Source organism: Lipophrys pholis (genome assembly GCF_963383615.2).
Source record: "Lipophrys pholis genome assembly, chromosome: 3".
NCBI lineage: Eukaryota > Metazoa > Chordata > Actinopteri > Blenniiformes > Blenniidae > Lipophrys > Lipophrys pholis.
In genome coordinates, this window is record NC_137627.1 from 26,759,230 (window position 1) to 26,772,627 (window position 13,398).

General features: G+C 42.3%; 1 protein-coding gene across 1 annotated transcript in view; it reads right to left on the reverse strand.

Moving 5' to 3' along the window:
- tbx4 (T-box transcription factor 4) overlaps positions 1-12,932 on the reverse strand; it is a 33,481-nt gene extending 20,549 nt beyond the window's left edge. The window contains exons 1-3 of the mRNA XM_080459205.1: positions 12,709-12,932; positions 6,725-6,870; positions 6,452-6,546 (exon numbers count right to left, since the gene is read on the reverse strand). Of these exons, the coding sequence (XP_080315331.1) occupies positions 6,452-6,546; positions 6,725-6,868 (239 nt within the window). The 5' untranslated portion in view covers positions 6,869-6,870; positions 12,709-12,932. The remainder of the gene's footprint in view (positions 1-6,451; positions 6,547-6,724; positions 6,871-12,708) is intronic.
- Between the last annotated feature and the right edge of the window lie 466 nt (positions 12,933-13,398).

Below are 13,398 nucleotides of genomic sequence, written 5' to 3' on the forward strand. Positions count from 1 at the left end.
ATTTGATGGTATTAAAATGTGGATACGGACCAACTCTGTTTTACACTAGAATTCAGGTGAATAGTTTCTGTTGTGGGCAGAAGGAACCAAATAGGGCTGGATGAAAGGTTGAACCTCTCCGTGTCCCACTGTGGTAAATAACTGAGTGGCTTCTCTGTGTGTGTGTGTGTGTGTGTGTGTGTGTGTGTGTGTGTGTGTGTGTGTGTGTGTGTGTGTGTGTGTGTGTGTGTGTGTGTGTGTGTGTGTGTGTGTGTGTGTGTGTTTGTGTTGGGGGGCCCTAAAATATTAGCAAAATGCATTTTTCCCCCATGTGTTTCCGTTTGTATTTAGTTTTGTCTCGATTAAGTGTAAATCTAGTTTTAATATAGGATTTGCGCGTGCGGGTGAATCTTCACTCTTCCACTTTAATAAAGTTGCCAGCCTGCATGCAGTTCTTGTCCTCACCATTGATGCGTGGAGGCGCTAGTCTTAAATATCACTTTAAATCAGACGAGCGCTCAATTTCAAACAGGGAAACCTCGAAAATTTCGGATTTAGAAAGAAAAAAACTAAGATGGAGGGAATCTGAGGAGCAGCAACAGGCGAGTAGAGCAGGAAGATGGTCCTTCTGTCAGAAGGTCATGTATATTAACTGTATTATTAATATTCAGCTCTGTGTTGTATATGATAGTGCTGAGGACTAGAGCTCTTGTTCAGTATTTGTAAAAGTTTAAACTAAGTTGTAAAAGTAATTCACAGGAGTACTGCTTCTCATTGAGGAATATCTACTGTCTTCTAACTGGTAAATGGTAACTGGTGAACTGGTAAATGCTTCTCATGAATACAGTCACCACTATCAGATAATCTGTCCAATAATAAAATACTTAGATTTTTTTTTTTTACTTTTGCAAATGAAAGAACATTTTGTACAAAGACTTTCAGTGTTCCTGCATCTTCTTGTATCTAGATTACTCAGTTTCATGAAGGTGGCTGCTCCAGCCGTTAGGCTGTTCGATTCCTAAAGCCAATAGATGCAGAGTGTTTGATAAGTTTCTCAGTCTTCTATCAGTGTGTGTGCTGCGGTCCTGCCATATACCCGAGCGATCAGACTCTGTGTTGCAGCAGGAATTAAAACTCTGGCTCTCAACGGCCGGCTACATGAAGGCTCACATATACATTCAGCGCTGTGACTAAATGAGCCGCTTCAAGGCGAGCATGAGAAATGGAGGTTGGCGAGTGTGTGTATGATATCAGTGTCAGGGTGTGTGTGTGTGCGTGTTTGTGTGTGTGTGTGTGCGTGCGTGTTTGTGTGTGTGTGTGTGTGTGTGTGTGTGTGTGTCAGTGCCCAGCCAGCTGTTTCTCTTAACAGTCCCACATGTTTAGGCCCCACAGTGATCCATTCCCCTCTCTGGGAATCTCCACTGCCACAGAGACATCAAAAGGAGCGGCGAGGAGGGGGGATGATGAAGCGCCGCGGCCCAGGAGAGGCAGGCCTAGTGCGGGGCGCCGGATTCCTCTTATCAGCCCGCCGCTGCTCTCTGACGGGCTGTGTACAGAGAGCGAGAGTGAGGGCAGATCTGCTTTGAAGAGGAGGATTACGCCTGCACAGTGACACTCACCATAACAAGTGGCGGGCCTGGCGAGGTGCCGGCTGAGAGCGAGCCGGGTCGGGCCGGGCCCGCCCCGGGTGTCGGAGGACGTGTGGGGGCCCGGAGGTGACAGCGTGGCCTTCCTGCTCCCTGCCACTTCTGCTCCGACCCCCGCACGTCTCCCCCCCGACAGCTCTCTACCCCGGCCTCGTTCAGGAACGATCCGCCTCGCTCTCCCTCCACTGTCACATCCTCTGCCAGAACAACGGCATAACCACCGAACAACCTGCTCACTTCCATTAAAATCATCATCAACCACAATTCAATCAACCAAATCCACCATTTCATGTTTTAAACCACCACATACGTATTAATGAGGTGACTTCATGTTATGATTAAGATGTAAAAAAAAAAACCAACAAATTCTACTTGATTTGAAGTTGAATTTGAAGATAAAACTAGTCCCCATACATCAGTCCTGCAAAGTTTCAGTGAAAAGTAATGGTGCCTTCATCAGACCGCCGCAGCTCCGCCGTGCTGCTTCCTTTAATCATGACATTTGACCTTTCAGGTTGTGCAGCAAACAGGACCAACCTAAAGTAAAATACTGTTCAGAGCAGAACAGATAAAACAAGTTTCATTGCAGAATGAGGAGAGGGAAAGCAGAGGTTGTATACGTTGTCGTAGAAACGGAGCCTTAGTTTGAATTCGGCTACATAAAGATTTTGTAATGATTTGGTTTATAACAGGTTTCAGTTTATTACCTGCTGCTTTTACTGACTCTTATAGAATCACTTTTTCTGTGTGTAAATAAAAGATCTAAAGCAAAGAAAAGGCGTTTCCAGAAACAGCAGCGTAAACGGTGTTTCCAGTCCACGTGTTTCCAGACTGTCAGCAGGAGATGTGAGGCTTCTTGTTGTGTGTCCAGTCCATGTGTCACCTGCTCCGCTGCTATCAGGGAACCGGAGGGTCGGAGTGAAGTGGGAGTGAAGTGGGAGTGAAGGGGTGAACCAGGTCAACGTGCACCTGCATACCTGACAGGTGAGCTGGGGAGCGCCGACCAAAATGATCAAGCAGGAGAGAAACGATGTGATGGGAGCATGTGTGAATGAGGATGTTGTGCAGGGAGCAACATGGGCATGAAACAGAAGATAAAGAAAGACTGGCGGCACTGACTCTACTTTTAACATTGTTATGTGAGCTTACACATTGTTTGCTGCCAAACAAATCACATCACATATTTTTGCAGCTTCTAATTATAGAAGCATCAGAAGCTAGAAGCCTCCTGAGATGTTATTAGAAGGACAGTTTCATAAAACAAGCAGCATTATGGGTTTTATTTCTGCGTTGTGTCTCAATAAAGCTACAAAAGATGTTTCTTCTTTAGATTCACTCATCATGTGCTGGAGTTTCCTATTCTGAATAAATAAAAGAAAAACATTGTTATGATGGTCGGTCGGTCGGTCAGTGAGTCAGTCAATTGGTCAATCGGTCAGTTAGTCGGTCAGTCAGTCAGTCGGTCAGTTAGTCAGTTGGTCAGTCAGGTGGTCAGTTGGTTTGTTGGTTGGTCAGTCGGTGGGTGACTACCTCTGTTGGTTGGTCAGTCGGTCGGTCAGTCGGTCGGTCAGTCAGTCGGTTGGTCGGCCGGTCGATGTTGGCGGTGGTTGGTGTTTGTTGGGCCGGACTTGACGGCCCTCTGCTCTCCTTTTTGGATTAATTTTGAAGAATCTTGTGACTCTTCATTGACAACTTCAACTCTGCTCCAACAGCTTCTTTTCCAGTGAGTGCAGCACATATGGAGACATCTGAACATAAATGTCACAGTCAGGATTATAATCCTGCTATTTCACATCTTTCCTTGTTTTCTAGTCTGTCCACATCCAACGGTTTGTGAATTATGAGATGAAAGCCTGAATCTCTTCAGTCATTTCACTTCAGACGAGTTCCTGTTGTGCTGGATCAGATTTAACACAGATTGTTTTTCAGAAGTGAAGCACTCAGGAATAATCCCACCCTGGTTTACATTACCATGAAAACTTCTGACAATGAAAACGTCTATTTCAAAACAGCCCTCTCCTGTTCCTCGCAGGGACAACACACTTTTCTTTTCACTACAGATATCACTACAGATATCTCCAGTCACAATGACACTCTCGAGAAAGTCGTCACAGGCCTGAATTATTCAATCTGGAGCTGATATAGTTTTCATGTCGACGCAGAATGAAGTCAGTGACCTTCAGTGTGAGCCGCTGACCGACTGCAGGTGAACGCAGAGAGGTTTCCCAGCACAGCTGCTCGGCCCTTCAAAGGGCTTTAAGGATTCAGAGCTCACTTTATCAGTTGGACAAGGGAAAGCCCATCTTGTATGGTTATGCAGCATTAAGGGAAAAATGTGGTGACCTTCTACATTTTTGACTGGAGAAAAAAACCCATCCCAAGAGGAATGAGAGGCGGAGGCTGATCTGAGAGTGGACTCATCCTCTGGTTAATGTCCAGAGGCCTCCCCATCTAATCCTCAGGTCGCATTAAATCCAACAAGCCCAGCAGTCATTTGTGTTTTCAATTATGTAGAAAGTGCAGCAGAACCTCTTCCTGAGAGACAAACCTATAACTGCTATATGTTACTATTAGCTGTCTAAACAGATGGTCGCAGGAAGGCACCGCTCTCATTTTGCGTAATGAATCTATCATATGAGTATCACTTTCTCTGCATTTTTCCACAAACGAAGCATTTTTTGTGCTGAAGAATATGAGCAGCTTTTAATTTATTATGTGACTAACAACATACGCAAGACTTTCCAGGTTTGTGTTGACATCTTGGTGGGACTCCAGTGAAGCTGTTTTCTTTCAGGGAAGACGTTTTCAAAGCACTTCATCACTATTTGTGATTCATAAAGTGGAGTCTTTAAATCCTTCTCCTGACAACACACTGGCTCTTCGGCTGTGGGAGGAGGTTTGTCCACAAAGTCATTCTGCAGCTCTCAACGTCTGACTGAAGGGTGAAGCCCACCAACATCAGCTGTGACATTACAAAGAGCTTGGAAGCCCGTCGTGGTCCAGTTTCATACTTCAGAGCTGCTTGTTTGGATGTTCCATGATAGAGAGGCGTTACCGAGCCGGAGTTGAACATTTAACGTGGTGAAAGTGTCAAATACTGCGGTTAACCACCTGGATGAGTTCGCCTTCTCAAGGAAAAAGGTTTAGGTTGATTTTAATTATGTGAATCTTTGTTCTAAGCCAGGCTTTCAAACATACAGCCCACAGTCTGCAAGGTTTAGAATTTATAAAGACATTTTTGGATTAATAATGCAAGCAACAACTGTTTCAGACACGGTTTTAGTAAAGCTGTCTCTCTTGTAGCATGAGCACACTGCAAGGGTGAATTCATTAAAAACATGCTGAAAGCTGCAGGCCAGCAGAAACTCTCCGGCACAGACCTCACATCTATTTACAAGTTTCCAGTTGAGTCATTTTAAACCTGCAAAGAAAGAATATGACTTTCTGACATCTCTGTGTTTTGCAACAGACGTTGCCAATTTAACTTTTGTTTATTTTAACTTGTGCCAGATTAGTAAAATCCCTGTGCACTCGTGATCGTTTGCACTAAGACAAAACGGAACTCTTTGGAGTTGTGGTTGTTAATTGATTGTAATTGTATCAGTCCACAGGCCTGAACCTCCACAGATCTCATCAGACTGAATGAAAATAAGACTGACACCACTGGTTTACAATAAGACATTTAAGAATGGAGCTGGTGTCAAATTACTAGCTCTCCGGTCTGTCTGCAGGCTGTTATAAAAAAAAAAACGTCTCCTCTGGAAACTGTATAATGAGATTGAGTGAGTTATCAGGGCGTGGGGCATTAAAAAGATCAGAAATCCGAACTGGAAAGTTTTTGGTCACAATTCTACTTGATGAGCACAAAGTGGAAACCAAAAGTCTTCAGTACACTGAGACTGAGCAGATCATGAGCTGCGATGTAAGGCTACGTCTAGAGTTGTTTTGCTTCAAACGTTTTTTTAATTAAAATTGCAAGATTAGAAGATTTTGTGGAAAATATCAGACAATGCTGACTGAGACATGGAGATGTTTTTTATACATCTTGTCACATTTCTTAGAAAAGTTCCTCTGATGAGAAAATCACAAAACACATTGATAGCTCCACGCCAGTGATAACAGCTTTGAGTTCAATGTTTTGCTCAAGGACACTTCAACGTGGACGGGGGAGATTGGGGATTGAACCTGCAACCTTCCAACTGAAAGATGACCCACTTCACCACATGGCCGCTTTGTGGGAATGTTATGAAGGACCAGTGTGAGGGACATCATTACAGTGCTCATTGCAAACAAAATCAATAATCAAGTAAAGTCTGCTGCTCATTATTTCTTCAATAAGTTTTGTATACTTTGTATTCCATTGAAAACATCTGACTACAGTTACTTTACAGGATTACTTATCCTGTAAAATGGTTTCCAGAGGAGCGCACAGAGCAGTATGAGCAAACAGGACTGTTAAAAATCTCTTCTTTTTAATCACTAATTCTTCCTCTGATGAAAGCGCTCAGGGAAATATATGAAAATGGAGAGTTTCAGGACATTTATAAGTTAGTCTTAACATTGTTTTTTTTAATTATATGTATTGAAAATCTATTGAAAAATGTAAATCTGAACAAAATAAGCAAAATGACCTTTATAACTCAAATAAAAAATTACCGTCCTGTTCTTTATATATATATATATACACTATATATAATCACACACACACACACACACACACACACACACACACACACACACACACACACACACACACACACACACACACACACACACACACACACACACACACACACACACACACACACACACACACGCACACTGACCGTCCTGCCTTGGTGATGATCATCTCTGTGCCGGCCTCGTGAAACTTCTTCCACAGTTCTCGCTCATGAAGAATCACCTTAATGTTCTCGATGTTCTGAAGGAAGAGAGACGAGAATAAAACATCAGAAATAAATCAGTATGAAGCATAGTATCATTAAGCTGCTCACAGTCTGAGGTACCTTGGTGAAAATCACTATAAAACTCTAATTTGCACCTTTTGTCAAATCAATTAAAGAGGATCAGAATCAATCCACACATGAGGGTGGTGGTACCTGGTCTGGCTCACTGCTGCTGGGGCCGCTGGGTGCTGTGGACAGACCCAGTCCAGCCTGGTCCGAGAGAAGATCTACCTCCCCGCCGCTCTGCAGTCGGCTCAAATGCTCATCGGCCACAGCTGAAGCTTTCTCCTGAAGCATCTCTGCAGAACACAAACATTGCTGAGGCTCAAAGAAGGATTTTAAACTCTAATGTAGATGTGACAGGAAGCCATTGAAGAGAAGCTCATATTGACGAGATCTCTGCTGGTTCCTGTCAGGACTCTGGCTGCAGCATGTTGAACCACTAGGAGACTTCTGGAGCAGTTATTGTTCCACCCTGATAATGGGGAGTTGCAATAGTCCACTCTGGAAGGAAATGATGGATTCGTTTTTCAGCGTCACTCTGCGTCAACATGTCTGTAATTTTAGAAATATTACAGGTGAAATAAAGCAGTCCTGGTTTGGTCCTGGTCCTGGTTTGGGTCCAGTCCTGCAGACTAATGTAATGTGGGAGTTGAAGGATCAGTCCTGGTCAAAAGTAACTCCCAGGTTCCTCTCAGTGGAACTGGAGGTCAAAGGTCAAAGTCAAACCCTCCGGACAAGTTTCCATAAAGTCTCTCAGCGCCAAATATAATAACTTCTGTTTTATCTGAGTTCAAAAACAAAACATTATGACTCATTCAAGCTTTTATGTCTTTAAGACATAACAAGTTGATCAGTATTGAGTGGTTTCACTGATCAATAGATTTATGTATCGTCTGCATAGCAATGGAAGTTAATTGAGTGTTTCCTGATAATATTCCTCCAGGAAGCAGGTAGAATGTGAAAAGTAAAGGTCCTAAGACAGAACCCTGTGGAACTCCTTCTTTAAACCTTCATATGAGCGGAAGAGTCATCAACTCTGCAGAGCAGAAACACACAGCTGAAGCACGCCGTATTTTAAATACATTAAAACTGTTCACACAGTCTCAATGACTGAAACAGAGTCAGAATATAAAAGTTACACTTTTCAATCTATTTCTCTCTATTAAACATTTTGAATTAGTTGTTTTCAACTGTTGCTTAAATACATATTCTAGAGCTCATTGTAATCCTTATCCTTCACAACTGTAGGTACAGAAAATGGTTGGCTGGAAGAGGAGGAGGATGAGGAGGAGGAGAAGGAATAAGAGGATGGGGAGGAGGAGGAGGAGGAGGAAGAGGAGGAATAAAAGCATGAGGAGGAGGAGGAATAAAAGGATGAGGAGGAGGAGGAATAACAGGATGGGGAATAGGAGGAGGAAGAGGAGGAGGTCTCTCCAGGTTTTCTGATATGTACGCCACCACCTGTTGAAAGTGATTTCCGCTGGTTGAACTGGTCACATGACCTCCGCCTCCATCAGAGCTGCTAGCTGTGATATGAAATCTCTCCTCCGTCAATATTAGAAGAAGAACTCGAGAAGAAGGTGGTGGAATATAAATGATAAAAGTTTAAGTAAATAAATCTTCTGCTCGGAGAGGAGTCAAGTGAAAACACAGAAACGTGGACTAGATTATTTCAGTTCAATCAGTTGATCCATACTTCAACATTCAAAGGTAAAGAAATGAAACTTTTCTCAAACATCCGACTGTCACTCCTCAAAACAACCAGAAAGAGGCTCAGATTAAATAAAAGAACTAAATCAGCTGGCCAAAATGATTCCGCTCCTTAATGCTCTATAACGTCTCACATCTTCTCAGAGCAGCTCAATAACAACAGTAATGTTTCACTAAGTGAGCAGTTTCTCTCTGCAACTGGTTGAGCTGCTCTTCAAAATAAAGTTCAGAACCTTTTATTACAGCAGCGGATCACTTCCTGGCCGGACGCAACTTTCAACTGATTCTCTTCTTTCACTTTGAGTTTTTTCTGCTGCAGCCTTTTGGCCCAGACCAGGACCAGGACCAGGACCAGGACCAGGACCAGGACCAGGGCCAGGACCAGGGCCAGGACCAGGACCAGGACCAGGTCTTTCCTCTGGTTTCTCATCAGAGGATTTATTTACAGGATTTTAATGATTTCACATTAGTTTTTTTTACAAACGTGTTAATCAAAAATAATTTGTTGTCCAAACATTCTTCAAAACTTCTTTTTAGATGAAACTCATTTAAATTTAAGAAAAAAAACTGCATATGAAGTAATAAAAGAATAAAAAATAGAAATTAATAATGATGATAGTAATAAAAAATAAATAAAAAAATAAAAAAATAGCTTAATTTGCAATTATTTTATGCAATTTTATTATTCTCTCAAAAACCGGAACAAGCTGACATACATAAAGAAAATGTTATGCAATTCTAGTTTATTTTTTTTGAAGATGCAAAAAACACAGTGTGGTTTCCAAAATCCAAAATTCTGAATTTTAAATTTTAAATTTTGAATTTTGAATTTTAAATTTTAAATTTTAAATTTTAAATTTTAAATTTTAAATTTTAAATTTTAAATTTTAAATTCTAAATTCTAAATCCATAATCCATAATCCATAATCCATAATCCAGGCCCAATGTATGTAGTTCCATTCCAACAAGCACAAGTATAATTCAGCTCTGTCCTGTCTTGTTTTAAATCTATGTAGAAATGCTCTTGGGCAGATGCAGCCTCCAGCATGTGCTCATAAATTCACCCTCACGTTACGAACACTATGAGTTTTTACTGCTGCGTGTTTATATGATCAAACTGTCATCAACGGAAAATACATCACAATCAGCTGTTTGCTTGTTTAATTGATCCTTTATACACTTGTGGTTGTGCGGCACAAACTAAACCCTCTGACTGAACGGCTTCTGGCCTCAAGTCACTCATTAGACTCCAGTTCTAATGAAATGATGGAATGATTCTCTGAACCAATATTTACCATCATGATGAAGCTGAGAGAAGCTTCACAGAACATAAATACAGTGAAATAGATTTTCTCTGATTCACTTTACATTAAACATGATTTTACAAAAAAAGGAATAGAATAGAATAGAATAGAAATACTTTATAATCCAAGAGGTAAATTTCTTTAAAAACAGGTCGTGAAATGAGACTTCTGCACATGAATAGAAATATTAAAATCCCCATCAATTTCAACACACACACACACACACACACACACACACACACACACACACACACACACACACACACACACACACACACACACACACACACACACACACACACACACACACACACACACACACACACACACACACACACACACACACGGCTCTTGATGTGAGGTCAGGTTGGCCATCACTGGCTTCAGACTGTAGCGTTTCAGCTCCTTTCTGTTCTGAGTTCAGAGTCGTTGATCTCAGACTGGAGCTCAGCTCCTTCACCTCGCCGCCCTGCTCGTCGCTCGCAGCCTGTAAACACTCTCTCATGCATGATAGTGGAGAGCGGTGTGCACGTAAACTGATGGAGACGTGTGTGAAAGCTAATAAAGATAAGAGCTGCCAGAGGGAGCAGCTCAGCTCTGTGACAGGGTGAATCTGGGCCTTTCACTACTTTATTTCAGCCAGAAGCTGCAGGCTGAGGACACACACACACACACACACACACACACACACACACACACACACACACACACACACACACACACACACACACACACACACACACACACACACACACACACACACACACACACACACACACACACACACACACACACACACACACGCCATGGTGTACTGACACACGTCAACACTGTGAAGAAGTAAATAAATAGGGAGAAAGCCTCGGCACTGCTGAGTTACAGTTTGAGATCTTATTGAAGTGTTGGATTCCTGCTTTGAGCCTGCTGTTTGTACACGGACAAATATTTCTCCTGAAAATACGTCCGGAGCAAAAACATCACAGAAAGCTTCAAAAAGAAAGGGTATAAACATTTCTCTATGGGAAACTCCAGGAAGACATCAGAAAGATCAGTAAACATGTTGTTTGGCAGCGAGCGTGCTTTTATTTCACGCAGGTAGTGAAAGTCACATGATGCTCCAACACTGTAGACAACTCATGCACACTCACACACACACACACACACACACGCACACACACGCACACACACACACACACACACGCACACACGCACGCACGCACGCACGCACACACGCACGCACACACACACACACACACACACACACACACACACACACACACACACACACACACACACACACACACACACACACACACACACACACACCTTCTCTCTCTCTTTCTTTGCATACAGTACAGAGGCTACATACAAACTCACGTCGACCGTTACAAGCGGAAATAACTCTTTTGTAAATTAAAACAAGACAGAAAATGTAAAGTAATACCAAGTCAAGCTGAGGATGAACCCAGTAAATAGCTTGAGGTTTAATCTATTAAATTATTATTGATCCTGCTCATTTCAGTTTCGTTACAATCTCAGAGAATCTATAGCCTGGGATTACTGGGATTAATCAGAATGACAGAAACAAGTCAAACATCAGAGAAAGCAGAATTTCCCCGTAATTTTCCTCCTCCGTTAGTGGTTCATCACTTCAGATTACGATGCGCAACAAAACCACTGGGAGGAATATTCCAGAAAATTAAATAACAGCAAAATCACAAACAGTAAAAGATTTTTACCTCCTTAGTGAGACAAACATGCTATAAGTGTGTTTATTGGATTGACCTAATTTGAAATTATGCTGTTTAATAGGTTATAGGTTTACATCCAATTTTATTCTATGTAAACCTATAAGTTTACATACAATAAAACATAATTATTTCACTTCAACGACGACGATGACAACGACGACGATGACAACGACGACGATGACAACGACGACGACGACGACGACAACGACGACGATGATGATTTGGTAAAAGCTTGGTGAAACTGAAGTTTACAAATCAAACCTCCAGGAATCTCTATCTTCTCAATAAGTAATTTAATCATTAATTTTTTCTGCACATTTCTCTCTTTGTGGAGAAAACGTGAGCCCAGTTAACCATGTGAGGAAGGCACCGCCGCCGCCATTTTGTGTCAACATGTGTGAGGTAAGAAGGCCCGAACATCAGCAGGACGTAAATAAAACTCACACAACATTGTTGCTTCTGACAGGATCCACTGCTGCTTAAAAAGACTCCAGTTCGACACAACAACCAGACAAAACTGCAGCTCAGTGTAAAAACACTAAAAACCCACTTTTGTCTTCCTGTAACCAGTTTCTCTCCACCAGGTCACAGACACCCTGCACATCACAAGCACTCAAACACACTGTGAAACCACTGTGAACCTAGTGCATATCGCACTGTTTTCTGTTTTATCTGCACTATTTTTGTATGTTACATTTTGTTATTTTGCACAGTGAGCAGAGCAGCCCTCCAGTTTTGTCATAAATTGTAAAATGATAATAAAGGCTATTCTATCCTGTTACATTAAAGACATAAACAAATTACATATATATATATAAAGCCTTTGAACTGCATATTCTAGGAGTGAAGTAAAGATTACACATAAATAATATGATGTTAATAAATATTTAAAAAGCTGGTGATTTTCATTAGGATTATTTTCAAATATGAATCTTCTTATTGAATATATGTCAATTATTGAAATGATTAACATGTAAGTATTAATCAGTAGTCACACAATAGTGTTATTGGTGTAATTGATATTTACAATCACTTATATAGGTTAGATTATTCTTATTATTCTTATTCTCATAGTTATTGTTATTCTTATTGTTATTGTTGTTCTTATTGTTATTCTTATTATTGTCATTATCATTACGTTTTTTCAAAATAAAAACCTCAAGCTTATTAGTTAGTGTACAGGTATAAAGATATAATATGGCTAAAAGCGGCTCCATCCTCTGACAGTCCCTCAGAGCTTTAGATCGGAGCTCCACTGGTCTAATAATCACGGCTCATCCCCACAAACAGGACAACAGGTTTTAAAATCCTCCTCCCTCCCTGAATCCCCGCAGATCGGCAGTTAGAAAGCAGCTCATCAACACTCTACCTCATGCAGTCAGCTATCATCTGCGTAAATCCATCCCCGCGCAGCGCGCCTGCTCCTCGGCCTGCAGCCAGCGGGGTGCTCCACTCCGCTCCACACGGGGACGTGAGGAAAGATGCCCGCTCCCGAGCGGCGCTCCGGCGGCTGCAGCGGCTGCAGCGGCGGTGACAGTCCGCTGGGAAGTGCCGCTCCGCTCGGTCCGGCTGCCTTTCAGCTGTGCGCTGGCCCTGCGCGCAGTGCGCTCTGCGCCTGTGCAGTGCGTCTCTGAGGACACACACACACACACACACACACACACACACACACACACACACACACACACACACACACACACACACACACACACACACACACACACACACACACACACACACACACACTGGCCCTGAGGATGTGGCGGGTGTAGACGCGCCGATGAGCGGCTGGTGTCTCCTGTGAGCCTCGGTATCTGCTCATCACCCACCACACGACCCCCAACACCCCGGCTTTATCTTACATGTCCTCCCGTCAGCTCCAGCATGGATGGAGCATTTTTAGGGACTCTTGTGGAGTTGTTGGATAATTACGCCTCATGCGCATTAAATAAGTTTGTGAAATGTTTCCAGTGCGTCAGGCCGCACCAACTTCAACAGAACTCATTCTGACACATCGCGCAACACTAAGAAATAGGAAAAGGAAAAAACAAGTAGACTG